At 33.3% G+C, this 22,314-nt stretch overlaps 3 protein-coding genes and 1 long non-coding RNA gene across 6 annotated transcripts; all 4 read left to right on the forward strand.

Annotated features, from left to right (window-relative positions):
- The first annotated feature begins 248 nt into the window (after positions 1-248).
- Positions 249-3,231, forward strand: LOC130800087 (expansin-A18-like). The gene is made up of 3 exons (XM_057663438.1): positions 249-479; positions 1,939-2,254; positions 2,918-3,231. The coding sequence occupies exons 1-3, from the start codon at positions 284-286 to the stop codon at positions 3,225-3,227; spliced, it is 822 nt and encodes a 273-aa protein (XP_057519421.1). The 5' UTR covers positions 249-283; the 3' UTR covers positions 3,228-3,231.
- Positions 3,232-8,906: 5,675 nt separating this feature from the next.
- On the forward strand, positions 8,907-13,343 carry LOC130799807 (replication protein A 70 kDa DNA-binding subunit A-like). The gene is made up of 2 exons (XM_057663047.1): positions 8,907-9,433; positions 10,636-13,343. Exons 1-2 carry the CDS (start codon positions 9,159-9,161, stop codon positions 12,965-12,967), a joined length of 2,607 nt encoding a protein of 868 aa, XP_057519030.1. The 5' UTR covers positions 8,907-9,158; the 3' UTR covers positions 12,968-13,343.
- An 834-nt stretch (positions 13,344-14,177) lies between these two features.
- Positions 14,178-18,082, forward strand: LOC130799692 (probable methyltransferase PMT21). 3 transcript variants are annotated; one of them, XM_057662880.1, is made up of 8 exons: positions 14,178-14,526; positions 14,707-14,942; positions 15,693-15,841; positions 15,939-16,134; positions 16,413-16,623; positions 16,715-17,393; positions 17,478-17,555; positions 17,674-18,082. In XM_057662880.1, the coding sequence occupies exons 2-8, from the start codon at positions 14,724-14,726 to the stop codon at positions 17,891-17,893; spliced, it is 1,752 nt and encodes a 583-aa protein (XP_057518863.1). In that variant the 5' UTR covers positions 14,178-14,526; positions 14,707-14,723; the 3' UTR covers positions 17,894-18,082. The 3 variants fall into 3 exon arrangements, with proteins under 3 accessions (XP_057518863.1, XP_057518865.1, XP_057518864.1); XM_057662882.1 differs by having other exon boundaries at positions 14,178-14,518; XM_057662881.1 differs by having other exon boundaries at positions 14,178-14,339.
- Positions 18,083-18,895: 813 nt separating this feature from the next.
- LOC130799640 (uncharacterized) lies at positions 18,896-21,799 on the forward strand. Its single transcript, XR_009039317.1, has 4 exons — positions 18,896-19,027; positions 19,107-19,144; positions 20,145-21,322; positions 21,401-21,799. It is a non-coding gene; the product is annotated as an uncharacterized LOC130799640 (long non-coding RNA).
- Positions 21,800-22,314: the final 515 nt, after the last annotated feature.

Genomic DNA, 22,314 nt, shown 5'->3' on the forward strand with positions numbered 1-22,314 from the left:
TGGTTCAAAATGAGTTAGTGAGACGGTCTCATCAAAACTTAGTATAATTTCAATTAGCTTATGGTTGTTTATTGGTTGACTTGCTAGCTAGCAAAAAGAAATACGACACCTCTAAGTTATGAAGCTCACGTATAAATGTATAGTGTACAACAAGTTGACAAGTACGTCTAGGAGTTAACTGAGCTCTCTATATATAATTTTAGTTGGTGACCACAAAGTTGAACATCTAGACGTGATATTATACGAGCATACCACTACAAGAAAATAGGTCAATAGTTAACAAATGATCATGATGAGGAGATCAATAAGCTTCAACATGTTGGTGGTGGTGGCGGTGACAATGTTGTTAAGATCGATGGTTGTAGATGGGGCTTATGGCTATAGTTACACTCCGTCAACCTCGTACACGCCACCGGCCATAAATTGGCTATCAGCCCATGCTACATTTTACGGGGATGAAACCGCGTCTGAGACTATGGGTTAGTTTTTCTTTTATTTATTTTGTTGTGCTTTTATTTTCTTTTGTTTGACGAGTATGTACATCTTTATTAGCTTTGTTTTTCTAACAATCCTATATTGGTTTAATATTCTTTATTTGTAGTCTTGGAGGAAGTGTAAAGGGAACGATCAATGCCTTAATTCATTTTAAGAGATTTTGAATATATCTATAAATTTCACATGTTTTTCCAAGAGTTTTTAATTAGATTAGATGCTAACTTTTAAAGTATTAAATTGCGAAAAAAAAAATAACTTCTATGATTTTCTTTGGGTAAAATTACCTTAAGAATCTAGTCATTTCAATATGCTACCTTTAATATACTCCATTTTTGTATAACATATCTTTTTGAGTTATAAATTTTTTAAAAGTTACGTACCTTATATAATTATTTTAAAAGATAAATATCTCGTGAAAAGCTGAGAACCCAATCAAGTTCGTAAAAAGGTTGTATCTTACGGTAAAGTATTTTTTCTGATTTTTAATAGTTGCTACATTTCTGTTTTTCACGCTATCTAATGCACGATTTTAATCTTTAATATCTCTAATTTCATATGATAAAAAATTTTAAAAAGTTAATATTATGAAAATACGCATTAAGACGAATCAAACAAGATCTCACTTGATTATATTTTATATTATACATTGAAAAATATATATCAAATAAGATTAGTTAATGAACAATAGTTGTTACAGTAATAAAAATCCGGAGGAAGTATTGTTTAAGATTGTTTTTTACAAAAGAAATATAAAAGTATTTTTTAAAAATATTATAACTTTCAAATATATAGCTCCTTCGTTATCGTTTTTTTTTTTTTTCCAGTTGTCAATATATTTAAACACAGAAGACCAAAAAGAAGTAAACCAAAAAAAATAATAATAATTGTCACATTTTAGTTGTCAATTATCAAAATTATCATGATTCCAAAGAAGCTTGTTTTTTATAAAAAACACTAATATCAATGATTTTTGTGTTAAAAATGAAAATATTATCCTTCAAATATTATAAAGTTAATTTTATTTCTATAATTGCTTTATAAGACCATATATTAGGATCATTTGGACACAGGGCTTCACAAATATTTAAGACCAATCTGCTTATTCTATTACATGACTATATATTTTTCGTTATTATATATATGAAAATAAATCAAACAAAATTATTGATTTAAAATATACTCTTATTATAGTATTATATAATACTTCCTCTAGTTTTTAATAGTTGTTATACTGTTGTATTTCACGCTATCCAATGCGTGATTTTAATTTTTAATATCTTTGATTTCATATAATAAAAATTCTAAAAAGTTAATATTATGAAAATATGCATTAAAACGGATCAAACAAGATCTCACTTGACTATGTTTTACATTAATGAACAATAATTGCTATTCAACTAATACAATCTAGGGGAAGTAATAACAATTGAAAACAATGTACAGGAGGGGCTTGTGGGTACGGGAACTTACACGACACGGGGTATGGATTCGAAACAACAGCGCTAAGCTCGGTGATGTTCAACAATGGAAAAGGGTGTGGAACTTGTTATGAGATCCAATGTGTTGACTCTAAATGGTGTCTTAGTAATGCTCAATCCATTAAGGTTACGGCCACCAATCTTTGCCCCCCAAATTGGTCTAAGCCCTCCGATAATGGCGGGTGGTGCAATCCCCCTCGAACCCATTTCGATTTGTCCAAGCCCATGTTCACCAAAATTGCTCAAGTCGCTGCTGGCATCGTTCCTGTTAACTATCGGAGGTATTGCTATCTAGCTAATAATAGTACTCTTATACTTATTTTTAATTAATATAAATCTCAAATGATTGAGGTTTTAGGATATATTATATACTCTAACATGTCCTTTATTCACATGAGAACTTTTTGGGCTAAAAATGTAGATAAAAAACAGGCCCTCCTCGTGGTAAAGATTTTGAAGGCTTTATTTATTTGTGCGATATCTTTTAAAATGGGGCCCTTCATTATATTAAAAGATAATTTTTTGTGCAATTCAAGAAAAATAATTCAACGCAAAATATATGTAATATTATATTACTTTAAATATAAAAAAAATTACTTAAAAAATGTTGCTCAGAACCAGGCTTGAATACACCATTTAGTATTTAAGGTTCCTTATTTCTGGGGGCCGCCTTAGGTGGTCGGCTACCTCAAATGCCCTAAGACCCGATATTGAAATGAAGGGTGTTTGAGATTCGAACCTATGACCTTTTATCATGTTGGATTTAATACCAAGTCAAGGAACAAAACTCAACAAAAAGCTATGCTGATGGTTAACACCTTTAAATATCTTACATACTTTTAACAAGTTAATTGAGTTACTCCATAACATCGTATAAAATCATTGTAAAAAATCTTAAATTGTATTTACTAACCTAATGGAATGATATATATGCAATTTTGTAGGATATCATGTGTAAGGCAAGGAGGAATCAGATTTAAATTCCAAGGGAACCCATATTGGTTGCTAGTGTATGTGATGAATGTTGGAGGAAATGGAGATGTATCCCAAATGTGGGTTAAAGGTTCCCAAACTGATTGGATTAGCATGAGTCGTAATTGGGGAGTTTCATTTCAAGCATTCTCTAAATTAGGAAATCAAGCCCTTAGTTTTAAGATCATGAATGAGGGTGGCCAAGTTATCATGGCTTACAATATTTGCCCTTCCTATTGGTCTACTGGTAAAACCTACCAAGCTAATGTCAACTTTCTTTAGTTTAATTTACTCTCCATTTTGGACCCCTTAAATTAGTTTGATTGTTACTAGTTTGCTCCTTTTAATTGAGATTAAATGTGTAATAATTTAAGTATTAGAGGGGGATAATTATGTATCATAGATTGTTATTTGTTACTATGGTATATGGAGAATTGGAGAATGGAGATGATCCAATTCTGATTCTCTCTTGGGTTATTAAACAACACAATATCAAAACTACTTGGTAAACTCTATCGGCCATCTCGTAAATTTTAGGGTCTACGTGCCAATTTTATTTCATAGATTCTTACAATTTAAGAAAAAAAAACTCAAAATACTAGAATATGAAAAAAAAAAAATCTCTCCATTTATTACACTAATAATATTTGACTTCTTATTACTTGGTTACTCTCCTGTAAAATACATACATATATTCGCGGTAATTGAAACAATAAATTAAATAAGCATAAAAATGGATTTTAGGGCCCTTTGATAATGGGGCCTTGTGTTGTGACTATTTTGCACATGCTAATCGACGGCCATGTCTTTAGGGTTAAGTTTAAAATAAAGAGTTTATGGATGATAGATGAAGTAACAAAATGGACAAAAACAACAAATACAGAGCACAACTCTAAGGAAGTAATAACACAATGATTTATAAGGTATCTTAGATATATACCTCCCCTTAAAAGATGTTTGCTTTCATCAATGACTCAATATACATCAATGAATAAACCTCACACACACTAGCGAACAAGCTCTCAAGGTAAAGATCTCACCTTTAATAGAGTTCACCCACAAATGCACTAATACAAGATGGAAGAAACTGTAATGTTTTAAACCCTAGTTGCTTCTATGTATTAGGCTCTCTCTTCTATAATCTAATCCTATTTAAGCCTTTATATAGACCACAATATAATAGAGAAATCCTAGGATAAGTTAGAATTGTTTCCCAAACAAATCCCGCAAACAAAAAAACACAATTTTGGCCCACTAACCAGACCGCTCGAACGAGCATGTGATGTGCTCAAACGACCGTCTAGGTCAAGCCCTTCACTGACTTCAATTGTCTTATGTCTTATTCAAGGCATAAACCAAACCTTTCCTTAAGCACTATTTTGCCTTGTTCAAGGCATCTCTTTTCTTGCACAAGGCACTCGAGAACATCAACATTAATCACTTCATGGAGTGATACTAACCTTAGCATCTCATGCCCCATTGCACACCCAAAATCATTCTCAAGCATATGTACAAGCCATGAAGTATGCAACTAGATAATCAAAGTACATCTTCAACACCAGAAAAGTTGGCACTTACTTCAACAATATTCATTTTATAAGACAAGAAGGAGACGGATACTTCCGACCATAGGATTTCACAAGCTCTATCAAAGAAGAATGTTATGAATAATATTCTTGTCTTCCACAAAAGCACCTTGTGAGTGATCAATAAGCAAATCAAAAATTAAAGCTAATCTTAAACAAAAAAAAAAAAAAAAAAAACCAATCATAGTGTCTAGTACTAATTAAAAAATTTCAAATACTAAAATCAATAAATTGTAATAAAATATATTTTAATAATTTATGTCACCCTAATGTCTGACCTGTAAATCAAATGCTCTTGCACATCATCCATAATCTAAAACCAAATAGAAAATTTGTCAACCTCAAAAAGTTAAATACGTAGACATGTATAAAACATTTAATAGTTTTCAATGAATACATACATTCATAAACAGGGTGAAAGGATAACACGTAGTAGTTTGAAATAAGTCATAGACCTTTAAACGCAATTAGGAGTTTGTGTCAAATACAATTTCCATTAGCGTCTTGTACAAATATCAAATCATTTGGTTTTTTATAATTTAAAAGTATATAGAAAAGTTTGTATTTGATATTTAAACTATCATAAAAATATAAAAAAATTGATTTTAAAAGTATGAACTTTCTATCTTTCGTTTTTTAAAGATTTTAACTTTTATTTATCTTTTAAAGGTTTCAAATTTAACTATATTTGCTTTTGTAGATGTTTTTGACCGATAACCTTGTCAATTGGTCATCTTCAACTTTTTTGATTATGTTTTAATTATAAACCATTATTTACAAAAACCCAATCAAAAATTTTCAATTATGTGAACAATTACAATATATTTTTACAATAAAAGCAATAAAAAAAGACCTTAACAATCAAAAATTTGATTAAATATAACATTTTCTTTCTTCCATTTTTTCCTTTTACATTTTCTGTCTCCATCAAAAAGATGAATTTGCATAATAAGGGATTTTTTAATCACAGATTATAGATGTTTAATTAAATAAAGAAATAAGGGATTTTCTGTCCACGCTTATTCCTAGACTTCAATTTGTGTGTGTGTATTACATATTTACATTGTAATCAAGAGAGAGAAACACAAGTGAAATTGATTTAGATAGAGTGAGAGTCACAAAATTTGGGTTCTCGAGTGAATTGAGAGTTTTTCAATTACTCTTGTAATCTCTATAGTTTTTCATCTTCATTATTGGAATTGATTAGTATCAAGAACTAATCAGTACAATTGTCTTCATTCATTGGGTGAGTTTTATAGTCTAATATTAATTTGATATTAGGAAATTCTTAGTGTATTTGATTATTTTCTTTACATTTTGCAATCTTTATCATTTTTTGTATATTAGAATCTCTATTGAAGAGTAGTTGCTCTAACATAAATAAATATACAAAAAAAATTCACATAAAGAGGAAGCAGATGAAGAAATCAAAGAGAGGAAGAAGATAACCGGTGATTCTAGGTTAAGAAAAGTGAAACATCTTTAAAAACAAATCTAATTAAAAGTTAGAACATTTAAAAGATATTTAAAAGCAGTAGACAGAATTTATACCTTTAAGAATAAATTTTCGTAAAAATATTTGTTAGATACTATTATGTTTTATCTTTTTTTTCAAAGTATTAGTTAAATAGTTAAAATAATTTGACATCAATGGTAATTCCTTTTTTTTTATTTAAAAAGGTCATAATTATCATATATAATTAATAACCTTAGACATTGCAGCATTAAAAAATGAAAATATTATATATGATAATTGATAAATAAACAAAATTTTAAGTCATTTTTTTAGAAGTATATATTTGGCGCAAACTAAAATTTAAAAGTGTGACTGGGCCTACAAATAATAAATGAAATACAAGTATATAAAATTAAGGTAAATTAAAGGGAATGATAAAAATATTTTTTGTAATAATTAATATTTAGTCTTATATTACTTCTAATTTTGAAACTAATGATTAATTAGTACTTTTAATAATGCTATTTAATAACTTTAACAAATCTATCAGAAAAATATTATTAGCGAGTTGTAGGGTATTGTCTAGTTTTATGGAGTACATTTACCATAAAAAACAAAACATTAAAAGAAGGTTTTTTTTTTAAATGATCCCAATAAATAATAGGAAAATTCTACATGGTAACATCTAGTTTTCATAAAACGCCAGTTGTAGCACTTTTATAAGATTTTTCCACATGGTAATTGCCGTAGCATTTTCCGTTAAATTCTTGTAAATTTCTGTTTAATTCATCATTTTGTAAGATTTTTCCACACAGTAGCATCCTGTTTTTGCTCTCAAATGTTTAATTCACCATCTTAACGTTTAATTTACCGATTAATTTATCAATGCCCTTAAATGTTATAACAATTTTATTTTCCTTCAAATTAATGGCATTATTAAGTTCAAAAGGTGCATTACAAACACTAATAAATAATTCAAAAAAGCATTTAATAAGCTCAAAAGGTGCATTCCAAGCACTAATACATATTCACTTAATTATTACAATATTTAAGGGCGTTGATAAATTAATCGGTGACTTAAACGATAAAATGGTGAATTAAACATTTGAAAGCAAAAACTGGATCATGTGGAAAAATCTTACAAAATGATGAATTAAACGAAAATTAACAAGAATTTAACGGAAAATGCTACGACAGTTAGATAGTGCATAAACTGAATGCTATCATGTGGAAAAATCTTATAAAAGTGCTACCACTGGCATTTCATGAAAATTAGATGCTATCTTGTGGAATTTTCCTAAATAATAATTATGAGTTAGTCTAGTGGTTGAGCTTTTTCTTTTACTCTTGTATTAGAAATTCAATTCATACCATCTACAAAAAGAATTAACTTTTCAAGTTTCAACCTTTAGCTGTAGGAATTTATAGTTTACCTCGAATAAAAAAATGATTCTAATTATAATTGAAAATGGAAACAAACTTGTTCTATCAATTGATTTTATTTAGAGGTGTTTATTGGAAAACGACTAACTACTAATTGATGGGATTGATTTGACCAACTAAGTTGATCAATTGATTTTGAATCCGTTGCTAATTATTTAAAAACATTTGCTTAATATCTAATTGATTTTACATTTGCTAATTGTTTAAAATTAAGTATTTCTATTGTATAGTTCTCTATCTTTACACTTCCTCCTTTCCAATTTACTTGCAACATTTGCTTTTTCACTTAGTCTAATACACTAATTCAATTCTTAATATCTCTAATTATGTAAAATAAACAATTATAAAAATTCGATATTAATAATCTTTGCAATGAGACGAATCAAACAAGATCTCACTTTGACTATGCTTTAATTTATAGATTAAAAAACTAATCACAAATTAATATTGATGAATGAATAATGTCATTTTACAACTAATATGGAACAGAAGAAGTATTTTTTAGTACTCCCTCCGTCCCATTTAATTTGCATCATTTGTCATTTTGGTTTGTCTCACTTAATTTGCATTATTTCTATTTTTAGATAATGGCCCACCACTTCCTTTTATTCTCATTTACACATTTTAACTCTTTTCTAATTTCATCCACACTATTTATTATCTTTTTTTATTTATTACCATTATCAACCATTTTCTTAAAAAATACCAACTTTTTCTTTGCATCAAATTAAACAGGACAAATAAAGTATCATATATTTGTATATGTCGATGTTAAAAAAACCGTACATTACACGAATTTCTACATTAATATATTCATAATGTTATTCATTTAAAATATATAAAATTATTATAAAAAAATCTGGCATGGGATTTTAAATGTGTGTCTTGTAAGTTTCTAGGAGTAATAATCTTTTTAATCTTCATTATCACAGAAAGAACTAGATAGTTCTTGAAGACTTCAACTGTTCAACACTTTATAAGGACGTTATTTCGTGAGTTAGAATCTCTGGATTACTTAAACAACTTATTTGATAGGTAGTGATAAATATTGGTAATGAAAATAAAAAATTAGTGTAATTTTAGTTGAAAAATCTCTTGGCTACCTTGATGACCGTACTTCTCCAACTCCAATCATTTCATTTTCTTTATAAAATTCATTTCAATGCATTACCATTAGGAGATGTGGTATTAAATGGTAATGGAAATTTGTAAGCAAAAAAATACTTTTTTGTGATCAAAGTTTCATTATCATGGGAATAATATGGAATTTTTGATGAAATTTTACACTATAAATCATTTTCATTATCACCATTTAGACCACTAACCAAACAGGCCAAAAATATAATGGAAGGTCCATAACTCAATTTAATGGCTAAAATTGCTTGATGGAGTTTTAATAGGGATGATTTTGACAATTTATTTTATATTCTAAAATAAGTGTAAAAATTATAGCATAAGTAATAGAGAATACAGAGAGGATCATAGCGTATTCGTACGAGGACACACTTCACACCCTTTTAAGCAAATTGCTGTACGAAATTCACTTTGGCGCTCATTTGTTTAACAATGGCGCTTCAACTGCACGTCCACAAATATTAGGGTTTATCCTCTTCCATACACACTACACAGTACTCACCCTTTCTCTCTTTTTTCTCATTCAATTGTAATCCAAGTATCCAACCCAGAAAGTTGATTGATCAACACCAAATCTAGGGTTTTTGATTTCAGATGGCGAATACTTTAACGGAAGGAGCAATTGAGGCGATATGTAATGGCGATAATGATTTGAAACCAGTTCTTCAAGTAGCAGATATTCGTCTTGTTAATACTCAAAACCCTAGCAGTGCAACTGAGAGATATCGGCTTCTGTTGTCTGATGGTTTGCATTTGCAACAAGGAATGCTCGCAACTCAGCGAAATGAACTTGTTAAATCTGGTGTTTTGCAGAAAGGTTCTATTGTACGATTGCTTCAATCAGTCTGTAATGTTATTCAAGGCCGAACGTTAGTCTTTTTCTTTTACTTTTTCTCTTTAATTTTACTTTCTTGTTCTGTCTTTCAATTTAGATGCTTTTAAGGTTTTCTTTTGGTACGAGTAAATTGTAATTTGTGGGGGTTGCTGATCTGCTTGTTGATTTGGCTTGATGTAAATTGGAATTGGATTCTAGATTCTAAGTGTTTTTATTCGTTTATAATGTTGCTGTATTGAATTTTGATGCTTTTTTACTTTTAGGGAATTCAATCCATTTTTAAGAAGCTACTTTTACTTGTTACCTGTGGTTTACGATGACAGTGATTTGGAGTTTTACTTGCTATTCTCTCTCTCTCTCTCTCTCAATCTTTGATCTCTAGACTTCATATTTTCACAAAAATACTCTTACCATAGATCTTGAAATGGATTCTTCACCATGTAAAGGTTGTTCTTGATTGAGCAAACCTCTTAAGGACATTGAAGTAGAGCCTCCATGGCTGCAGTTGCTATGATGAAGATGATACTTGATAGGGATTAGGGACTCGGAACTTCAATATTGAGGTAGCATTTCATATTGTTTGGTCGATTGTTGTGCTTCCTCGTCCTTGTTTTCATATCAGCAACAAGCATCAATTTTTGGATTGATAAGCGTCTGTGTTCATTGTTTGTAATCATGTGGGTTTTTGGGGCTGAGTGTAACTAATAGTCTTGGGTTGAAGGCTTTCTTTCCTTTTCAACCTGTCTCAATTTTTCCGCTTTTGTAATTTGAGGACCCCGTCTTAGAAAAATAAAGCAAGAGGCATTTTGGTGAATGTGAAGGCAAATGTGTCATATTGTGAAATTTATAGTAGATGGTTTTAATTTCAATTAAATTTTCAGATACAGGTGATTTCCTCTGCCATCCCAAACTTAAGCAATGCTCAAATTGTCATGCATTCTGGCTTGACACCTTTTGTTTGATGTGTACTATGTATATCATATATTGGATTTGTGATCTGAAGGTGAAAGTCAAACTAGTAATTGAAATGGGAAAGGGTACACATTCTTGACCATTCTAAGCCTTGTGTCCTCTTCACCTTCTGTATTTTAGTGTGCTGATTGTTAGCTTGTTGCACTTTTTAGCTAAAATATTTTCTGTATGATGGTGCTTGTCTTTTGTTGTTTTCAACCTTGATTTGGGTTTTTAATCAATGTTCTGGTGTCTTTGGTTCATTGAATGGTTATTTTTATGCAGAATTATAATTATCATTGAACTTGAAGTAGTACAAGAGATCTGCCCCACAATTGGAGAACCAAAGCAATATGTGAATGGTGGTGTTAGAACTACTGCTCAAGTTCCCTCCTCTGTGGGTCAAACTGGGGTCATTTCTGGCAATGCTCAGCAATCAAATATGCATCCACCAGTATCTGGTTCAACACTTGGATCTAGTGGACCAGGGGTTGTTTTACAGCAGCCGAAGCTGGAACGTGGTGCTCCAATGCAATCTTATGGCGGTTCTTCTGCTAGCAATCCAGTCTCTGGACATTATACCACAAATAGTGGATCTCCATTGCACTCTAAATTAGAATTTGGCTCTGGTGGCTCTGTAAAATCTGCAACTCCTGGTTCATACGGAGTATATAATAATGCCAACACAGATTTCTCACGTGCTCCTTCAAATACTTATGCAAGGAATCAGCAACCTTCCTATCAGCAACCTCCTCCAATGTACATGAATAGGGGCCCTATTGCTAAAAATGAGGCCCCTCCTAAGATAATTCCAATTGCTGCCCTAAATCCCTACCAAGGTCGATGGACTATCAAGGCAAGAGTAACATCAAAGGGTGACCTTAGGCACTATAATAATCCCCGTGGGGATGGGAAAGTATTTTCCTTTGATCTTTTAGATTCTGATGGTGGCGAAATTCGAGTTACCTGCTTTAATGCTGTGGCTGATCAATTCTATGATCAGATTGAGGTTGGCAAGGTATACCTGATATCCAAAGGGAGCTTAAAACCTGCTCAGAAGAACTTTAATCATCTCCCCAATGATCATGAGATCGTATTGGATATGTCATCTATAGTTCAACCTTGTTTTGATGATGACGCTGGAATTCCTAAGCAGCAATTTCATTTCCGGCCCATTAGTGACATTGAGGGTATCGAGAACAATGGTATTGTGGACGTGATTGGTGTAGTGTCTTCAATCAGTCCGTCGTCCTCGATTATGAGAAAAAATGGAACCGAAGCTCAGAAAAGGACTCTTCAGTTGAAGGATATGTCTGGCAGAAGCGTTGAAGTGACCTTGTGGGCAAATTTTTGCAATGCAGAAGGGCAGACCTTGCAAAATATGTGTGATAATGGAATGTATCCTGTTCTAGCTGTCAAGTCGGCCAGAGTGTATGAATTCAATGGGAAGGGTGTGGGAACTCTTTCAACTAGTCAGTTATTTATAGAACCAGACTTTCCGGAGGCTAAGAGGGTGAAGGACTGGTTTGACAGGGAAGGAAGGAACCTGCTATCTGTTTCCATTTCAAGAGATACTGCAAGTTCGGCTACTAGGGGTGACGCTCGTAAAACTATATTGCAGATTAAGGATGAGAAACTGGGGACCTTTGAAAAGCCTGATTATATTACTGTTTGTGCCACCATTACGTATATAAAGATGGACAACTTCTGTTATACAGCATGTCCTCTTAGTAATGGCGGACGTCAATGCAACAAAAAGGTTATAAATAATGGAGATGGAAGGTGGTGGTGTGATAAATGTGATCAAGCTGTTGGTGAATGTGATTATAGGTATATACTTCAGTTGCAATTACAGGATCATACAGCCACAACCTGGGCAACAGGGTTCCAAGAAATAGGTGAAGAAATTTTGGGCATCACGGCTAAAAATTTGTATTACTTAAAAAATGAGGAACAAAATGATGAAAAAGTTGTGGAAATCAGTCGTGCAGCGGTTTTCAACAAATACATATTTAAGTTGAAAGTCAAGGAGGAGAATTATAATGACGAGCAACGAGTTAAGTCAACTATCATGAAAGTAGAGAAGCTAAACTTTGCTGCAGAGTCAAGGCTTCTTTTGGAATCAATGAGAAAAACGAAACTAGGTGATTCTTGTCCAGCAACCGTCAAATCTGAGAATTTCACTCCAAATATTGGAACAAATAGATCGGTAATGGGTCATGTTGGAATCAGCCAGCCAATCATTTCAGGAGTTAGCTATGGAACAAATCCGGGACTTTCTGATCGAGAAACGGGCATGTATACCAATAACACAAGCCAGTTTGGGAACCAGTATAGCAGCAGGTATGTTGGTGCTTCTTCTGGGGTGCCAATAACATGTAGTAGTTGTGGTGGTGCAAGCCACAATTCATCAAATTGTCCTAGTATTCTCAGTACTCCAGGCGGCATTATTATGAGTCATAATGTGCCTGGTGGAAGCAATTCCGGACAGTGCTTTAAATGCCAGAAAGTTGGGCATTCTGCCAGAGATTGCCCTGGATTAAGCTTTGTCCCTCCAGCTTATGGTGCTGCTGGTAGATATGGTGGTGTTCAGAGACAACATGTTGGCAGTTTGTAATAATGAGAAAAATGGTAGTAGTTTGTAAAGATGTGTGGGACCTAGATCAGTGGTTCCCCTTAAGGTTTACGGTTTGGCATTCGTTGGGTCTGTACAGCAGCGTACTGGAATCTAATAAAACTGTTGGTTTGTCATCATCATCCTATAAGATATGCAGCTACTTTCTTTGTAGCATAATTCTGCTGGTTTTGTTTGCTTTTCTTCATTTTCCCTTGATTTTTTTCTTGGCTTCTAAAGTTTGGCTTGCTTTGTTAGATAATTTTAGTTTTCCTTTTTCTATGTACTCTATGTAATTCTCTCGTGGTAGTATATTTGTAAGATATTATAGGTGTGTTTGAAAACGGGTATAAAAAAAGAACAAACATTGTAGATTGTAGTAGCATAATGTGCGATCAAATGGGCAAATCTAAATAGAAGAAAATAAAGAATAAAACGCTAACAATAAAACCAAGGAAGATTTACTTCAATATATTCCACCAAAGGCGATTCTCTTTTGAAATTGTCCTTTGTTATTGATTTTCTTTTAAAAATTCAAATGACATACAACCTGTTAAATTTTCTTTATTTTATTATTTAGAAGTTAAAAAAAAGACGAAAAAAAGAAAATCAATCATTTCCTCCTTGGCTCCTCAACTATAGTCCACCAATTATAACTTTAAAATGATTACTTATAATTTTAATGATCGATGAGAGAAATAAGTCGATTATATAAGTTTATTTCATGGTGTAGCAATTTCATATAAGACTTAAGTCTTATTGAATGTAATATGGATTTTTTTTGATGAAAAATATGACATTGTAGTTTAGCTATATAATAGTGCTAACTATAAAATAATAATATATTATGGCCTGTTGAGTCAAACTCGACTGATTTGAAATCAATCCTACCAATCAAGCTGAGAGGTCTAACAAAACCTAACTATGAGGTGTGTAAGTGTTTTGCAGAAATAGATTAGAATTTTCGGAGCAAATGTATTAATATCTTAATTTTCAACTATTACCATTTAGTTTCTTATATAAATAAATTAAAAATATTATTATTTTTTTAATAGAGTTTATTTGAATATTTGTAGCGTGTCTATTTTTAGAAGGTGAACACAATCAATATTTTTTTCTTTTTCTTTGGTGAAATAGCAACAAAATGAAGTAGAAGTAACTATATATGAGTTGGACCCTCTTCTCTGTTGTATTAATTTTGCATTATCCAAGTTTCTGGGTTTCTCCCTCCATTTATCTTTAATCATTTCTCTCTTTCTCTCAATCACGGGGTAAAGAACGAAAAAGAAACAGGGTAATTGTTTGGCTCCTAGATATCTGCAAAATATCTAGTCATTTGGGAAAAACACGGGGTAAAGAACGAAAAAGAAACAGGGTAATTCGTTTTTCTGCCATTTCTTCCATTTCATGTAAAGATTTTTAAATTTTCTTTTTGCCCCTTTTCTTCGTTTACTGTAAATGGGTATCTTTAAATCTTCTTAAAATTGATGGGTCTCCAGCAAACTTCATTTTTTAATGGTGTAATGTTGCAAAATCAAGAATTCTGAATAATGGGTATGTAGGTATGGGTTTTGACTTTTGATTGGCTGCTGTTGAATTACATTACTGACTGAATTATAGTGCAGGGTTCATGGTGAAAGCTTACTGTTAATTGTAGTTTTTGCATGTTTTTCTTCAACTATCTGTTGAAAATTGTAATTTGAATCCCTACTGTTGATCAAGTTATGAATGTGTTAATATAGGTTAATCAAGTCCTAAAATGAGGAGGATGAGGGAAGGAAGGCTGAGTTCTCTCACTTATAAAGGCGTGAAGATCGTCCCTCTGTGTCTTATGATTATAGTATTATGTGGAGTTTCAATTTATTTTGATGGGGTTTTCATTCCCTTGAAAACACCCATTGATGCTAAAGACAATGTCATCTCCTTTCCTGAATGTGACATTGATTATCAAGACTACACTCCATGCACGGATCCTAGGGTAATTCACTTTTGACTTATCATATTTTCAAGATTTTTACTTTTTTCTCTGTTCTGAAATACTTGGTATATTACTTTTCATGTTTAAGTTTATTTCATAGTGGTTATTGCCTAAGAAATATTATTTCATATATTATGGTTATTGACTAAGAAAAAACGTAGTCAAGTGGTAACTATTAACTTTTTTATAATTTTTAATTAATCACAATCAATATATAAATGATTAGATGTAGCAAGCAGCGGTGCATCCAAAGTTAAAATTTAGTAAGAACACAATAAATTCAATAAATCATATATATATATATATATATATATATATATATATATATATAGTGTTTTCAATTGTTAAACATAAAAAAAGGGAATAGTTAAGAAAAATTAATTATGTTTTATTTAGGTATTGGATAATATAACTGCATTTAATTGAGCTTTGTTGTACAGCTGAACTTATATTAACTGCAATTAAAATCTTTTATTAGTAAAGAAAACTTAATAGCATAGTTGGTTTAGGACGACCTATAGGTCACAGGTTCAAATCCTATTGTAGTCAATTGCGTAAACTTTTTTAAAAATGCAGTGCCCTCACGTAAGGGCACCTACATCCGCCCATGGTAGCAAGTACAATGGAACGGAGGAAGTATTTATGCCATTTCCATGTTCAATCATCTCATTACAACTATAAGAAAAGAGATGACATTTTGTAGCCATTGTAAAATAGTATAGGTAACTATTATTCTATCTCTTTTTATAGAGATGGAACAAGTATGGTTATCAAAGGCTTACTTTCTTGGAACGACACTGTCCACCAATATTTGAAAGAAAAGAATGCTTGGTGCCTCCACCTAATGGGTATAAACTACCAATCAGAGGTCCAATGAGCAAGAATGAGTGTTGGTACAGGTAATTGTGCTTGTCTATGTAGCGGATTGTGAGTAAGTCTTTGAAAAAGGAGTGTTTGTTTTATTGATGAGATCATTGTTGTGACTTTGTGTTGCAGAAATGTGCCATATGATTGGATCAACGAGCAGAAGTCTAATCAGAATTGGCTGAGGAAAGAAGGCGAGAAATTCGTCTTCCCTGGTGGAGGTACTATGTTCCCTAATGGAGTTAGTCAATATGTAAATCTTATGGAAGACTTGATACCACAAATGAAAGACGGGACAATTCGTACTGCTATCGACACTGGCTGTGGGGTAAGCTGTGCACCTTTGATCATTTCTTTTTGCTGTCTTTGAGTGTCCATGGAATAATTGATCTTATATATGTAATTAGATTATTTGTGGATCTTTCTCGAGTTGAGGGACTCTTTGGCCACACTCTCCTTTATGGGTATGAGTTACTGCCTTCTTTCCCTCCCTAGACCCTGATCATAGTTTTTATGAGCGAGATATATAAGATGGCGATGATATTTGTAATGGCCTTGAAATCTTTTTGTGTTAGATATTGATATTTTGAGCTTTGTGCCATGAAGGTTGCGAGCTGGGGAGGTGATTTGTTGGATCGGGGGATTCTAACTGTGTCTCTGGCCCCAAGGGATAACCATGAGGCACAAGTCCAATTTGCCCTGGAACGCGGTATTCCAGCAATTCTAGGTGTCCTTTCAACGCAACGGCTTCCATTCCCTTCTAATACATTTGATATAGCTCATTGTTCAAGATGTCTGATCCCCTGGGCCGAGTTTGGTACGTTGCACATTTAATATTCCTTATTGTGTAAAATTTATGTGCTCTAAGACTGAAATCGAGGGTTTCAATTCTTATACTATTCTTTTAGGTGGAGTGTACCTCATGGAAATTCATCGTATAGTGCGTCCTGGTGGATTTTGGATTCTCTCAGGACCTCCTGTCAACTATCAAAACCGCTGGAAGGGATGGAATACTACAGCTGAGGAGCAACGAAGGGACTACGAGAAACTACAGGAGTTGCTTACTTCGATGTGCTTCAAGCTGTATAAGAAAAAGGATGATATTGCTGTGTGGCGGAAGGCGTCTGACAATAGCTGCTATAATAAGAAGCTCGCTTACCCCGAAGCTTACCCTCCTAAGTGCGACGACAGTCTAGAGCCTGATGCGGCTTGGTACACACCTCTTCGCACATGTGTGACAGTTCCAAATCCAAAGCACAAGAATTTGGGCTTGAAATCAATACCCAAATGGCCACTGCGATTGACTACTGCACCAGATCGCCTCTCTGGTGTTCCTGGTGCTAATGCCGGTACCTTCAAGCAAGATGAGAGCAAGTGGAAGGTCAGAGTGAAGTATTACAAGAAATTGATCCCGGCCCTTCGAACTGACAACATACGCAATGTCATGGATATGAATACATTGTATGGGGGTTTCGCAGCTCGACTAATTGAGGATCCCGTTTGGGTTATGAACGTGGTGTCCTCGTATGGCCTTAACACATTGCCTGTGGTTTATGATCGGGGGCTCATTGGCACTTATCATGACTGGTAAATGGTGACAAAAACTTTCCCGTACTATTAGGAATTACCCTTAACTTATTAATGTAGCTCTGCTCATTATATACGTTTCAGGTGTGAGCCATTCTCGACGTACCCTAGAACATATGATTTTCTTCACGCGGATGGACTCTTTACTGCTGAAAGCCACAGGTAATTCATTGATTGTGCGTTGTTTTTTTCTTCATTTCATCGCTTAAATCACCATAGCGAAACAAAAAGGGAACGAATGAGAGACCTTTCTAATGCAAGTAAGATATTGATTTGTCAGGTGCGATATGAAGTACGTGCTCTTAGAAATGGACAGAATCCTACGACCTAATGGATATGTTATCATTCGGGAAAATAACTACTTTATGGATAAGGTTGATGCTATCGCAAAGGGGATGAAATGGGAATGTCGTAAGGAAGAAACCGAGTATGATAGTGAGAATGAAAAGATATTAGTTTGCCAGAAGAAACTGTGGTACTCTAAACAGTCTTTGAAATGACAATTGAGCTCTTTTAAGTCAGATTCATAGAGTTTTGTAGTAGAGTTAGTTTTAGAGTTATAGCAAGGCAAAGCATATATGTGATTCTTTGTGGATTTTATAGAACAAAGTAGGGGTTTCACACTGATATTTGTCGATTTTAAGGAATAGTAGAAATAATAACATCTTATCATAATCTCATTCAAAAGTAGCAAATCTGAGACTGACACCGACAAATTCAAAAATAACAGATTAAATATCTACTACTACATAGCGCCAATTTTTATTTGATATGTGTATGCTTAGGTTGTGAATAAATATTTAACAAAACAGGACTAACAGTAAATTAAGAGAAAATAATTATTGTAAGTGATGAAGAAGGAGGATAGTTGTACTCGATGGAGGAGAACAAAATAAAGATACCATAATTTCATTTCTTTCATCTACTATGTATCATTATATTCTCTTTCATTTATCTATTCTTCTAATAGGTTAAAATACCAACTTAAATAGGGTAAAATACCAATTTTAATAGGTTAAAACATGTTAAAAAGTGCATTTGTTTTAAAGTTTAATTAAAGGTTAAAATATGTTAAGAACTGCATTTGTTTTAAAGTTTAATTTTTTTTCTAATAAAATATTGGGCCGACTTAAAAGACATGTCTCTCAAAGATACCGTCTCTTTCAAGAATTAATGATTGATCAATAATTGAAAATTTGAAATGAATAAGCAAAAATATATTAAAAAAAAATCACATTATAGCCAATTTTTAAAACTATTTTCTAAGATAAGCAGTTTTTTCCCAATCCTGAGGTTTGGTAATGTTCGCTGTTATTAACAGCGAACAATGACTGAAGGTCAATAAAAGTCAAAGAGTTGGTTCGTTGTTACTAACGACGAACAATGACTTTGACTAATTTTGGTCGTCGGCCATTGTTCGTTGTTAATAACAGCGAACAGATACATAGTAAATTCAGCATCAGCCTTTTCCTTCTTCATTTTCCCCCAAATTCATTAAACTTTAAACAGTTGTCTTATCAACACATACTCCCTTATTCTCCTCCATTAAAAAAGCTCTAAATCTTCGATCAATCCCTTCCTCTTTCAATCCAACACTAGTAAAGTGGTCTAGCATATACTTGGAGTTGTCTAAGGTATATAATTCTTTGATTTTTTGTATTTTTATCCGAAAATTAGGGTTTATGCAAGTTTGAATATTGTGTTCAAATGTAGGTTGTTGATTGTGCATCTACTACTTCTTTTTGACTAAGGTATGTATAATTGGATTTGTATTTATTTGTGCATTTTTTTGAGTTTTGATCTTCCTTATGAATTAACTTACTTAACAACTTTGCACGGCTCTAAAACTTATGAATTAACTTCATTATGAATTAACTTACTTAAATTGTTATAATGTGTTATTATCAATTAACTTACCTAAATTGTTATAATGTGTTATTATGAATTAACTTCATTATGTATAATTGGATTTGTATTTATTTGTGCATAGTTTATGTTTAATAATGTGCTGTAATGTTATACTTGTTATACTTGTTTAAGTATTATAAGTATGTTGATAATGTTGACATTGTTGTTTGATAGTGTTATTTTAGGGATTAAGTTTATGGTTACTTATGTATTATGTATGATGTTGTACTTTTTGATAATGCTATAAGGTTGTTCACTTTATTTTCGTGAATGAAATTGGTGATGATGTTGATTTGGTATGTATTCATGTAGAAATGACATTATTTTGTGTGACTATTGTATGTTTTTGAAATGGTTCAATTTGAAGAAGTGGTAGCAATATTGTGAATGTTACGTACATTACTTCCAATCAAGTTATACGTTTCCAATCAAGTGATTGCCTAAGGGTACCTATTTACTCTTTGGAGTTATATGTAGAAGAGATACCTTAGGCAATCAAGTTGTGAATGTTACTTTCAATCGGAAAACACTTGTACACTTCACATGCCACAAAGATTATTACTAGAAACACTGAGAAGAATATGCAATACTTATCATCGTTGTAGGAGTGAAGGTCACAACACTAGAACTTGCACATCAAGGTAATACTATATTATACACTTTACATTAACATTATAAACATTATACTCTATATACTTTGTATTATAAACATATACTTTAATATTATAAAAATAAACATTATAATTATAAACGATATTACTATGTCTTATAAACATAAACATAAACATGAATTTTGTATTATAAACATATACTTTAATATTTATTTTGTGTTTGCTGCTACAGGTCTCCAATACAGACACTATATATTGCAGGCATCCCGACTCCGTACCATGGGAGATAAACGCACGGATTATTCCTTACGTACAGCGAGCACGGTTATACGACTTCCACCTTGTCGCATACGGTAGGGTGGATCGTGCGTTGGTTACCGCTTTGGTGGAGCGATGGCGTCAAGAGACGCACACTTTCCACCTTCCTTTAGGTGAGGCTACCATCACTCTCCTTGATGTATTTGTATTAACACGACTTTCCATCGAGGGACATGTGTGTACTGTTGGACGCCAGCTAAATAGCTGGCGAGATTTGGTCGAGAGGGTACTTGGAGTGCGACCTCCGACAAACATAGCCCAAGGGAGTGGGTTGTGCGTTGCATGGTTAGCACATATAACTTCTCGCACCTCCCTGAAGGTGCTGATGAGTTCACTATAGAGAGGTATGCTAAGGCGTATATATTTTACTTGCTTGGTGCAGTCTTGTTTGCCGACAAGACTGGTAATCAAGTACAAATTTTGTATTTGACGTTGCTTGATGCGCCTTGGGAGCGCATTGCCGGATACAGCTGAGGTTCCGCAACCCTAGGCTATCTGTACAGACGGCTCTGCGGTGCTTCATGGATAAACGTGAAGGAGATTGCTGGACCATTAGTTATACTCCAAGTAATTTAAACTTAAAAATTATGATTGTTTTGTTTCTCAATACGTTTGGATTCCTACATTTACTTATTTGTATAATAGTCATAGATTTGAGCTTGGGAGCACATTTTCATTGGGTAACCAATGAGAATTGTTGGACGTGGTGCTGTTGCACCTCCAATCAATCCCCATCCAGAGGTTCCATATAGATCTCGATTTGTCGAAGCACATCTTGTCGAGCGTGTATTTCGCCAGTATGGGATTGTATAGGGCATCCCCTCGCCATGTGATACGGAGGTTGAGCTCCATCTCACCTCACGTAAGGGTCGGGACCCGAAGAATTCACTTGAGATCAATGGGCGACACATCACTCGCTGGGATCGACGGTTGGAGCTGCTGGCACAAGATGCGCCAATTGATGTTGTAGGCGTACCTACTTCTACGGATTACATGGTGTGGTTCCTCTCCATCACTCGCCGATGGATGGCACCACGAGGTATCATTACAGCAACTCAGTACGCCCCCGCCTCAATGATGATGACACAGTTTGTAAGTATCTTCCATGCTAAATTATTAACCATACAACTTACATAATATAACTTTATTTAACGATCAAATGATTTGCAGGCACAAGGCCCCGCATCCGTGATCAGCTCCAGTCAAGAGGAGCCTGTACGGGAGATTGCCCAAGGCATTCTTCTAGGGGCCCAGTTCCTGCACTTCATTCTAGAAGTGGCTGCGCTGGACATCTCAGGGGACGTGCAGAGGGAATCTCCTCCTCACGACGACGTACATTTGGAGGAGATCGACCTGACGTACCCCCAGGATGTTGAGGGGTTCTCACAGGGTGCGGGATCATCCCAAGGTGCGGTGTCATTCTAGTATCAATCACCTCCCCTCCCCGAACGCCATATGACTATTTCTTACTATCGTAAGAGGCGATCTAGACCATCACATCTAGAGAGGGTGCAAGAGGAGGATAAGCATTAGTGTATTGTTTGTAGAATATCGAACATTTGTGTACATTTAAACATCTGTAATATTTTGACATTTGTATTTAGTTTGTATATATATGTAAATGTATATATGTTTATCTATCATATTTAGCATATGATTATTATGAATAGAATGTTATTGCTCGGATATTTCGGCTATGAATCATTCCGCCTTAAATCATGCGATGAATCATGCCTTGAATCATGTAAATGTATATAGTTTTGAATCATGTAAATGAATCATGCCTTTGTTACTAATAGGTTAAACAAAGGGAGACTTGGTCAAACCTCTATTTGCTGTTAGTAACAGCGAACAGAAGTTTGACCTATTTTGACCAGGTCTCCCTTTGTTCGCTGTTAGTAACAGTTGAATATACCCCTTTACTTTTTTTGACTTTCTCCTTTAATTTGTTGTTAGTAACAGCAAACACTACCAAATCTCAGGTCTGGACAAAAACTGCTTATCTTGAGAAATAGTTTCAAAAGTTGACTATAATGAGATTTTTTTATATATTTTTGCTTATTTGTTTTAAATTTTCTCAATAG

The sequence above is a fragment of the Amaranthus tricolor genome, chromosome 14 (assembly GCF_026212465.1).
Source record: "Amaranthus tricolor cultivar Red isolate AtriRed21 chromosome 14, ASM2621246v1, whole genome shotgun sequence".
Lineage (NCBI taxonomy): Eukaryota > Viridiplantae > Streptophyta > Magnoliopsida > Caryophyllales > Amaranthaceae > Amaranthus > Amaranthus tricolor.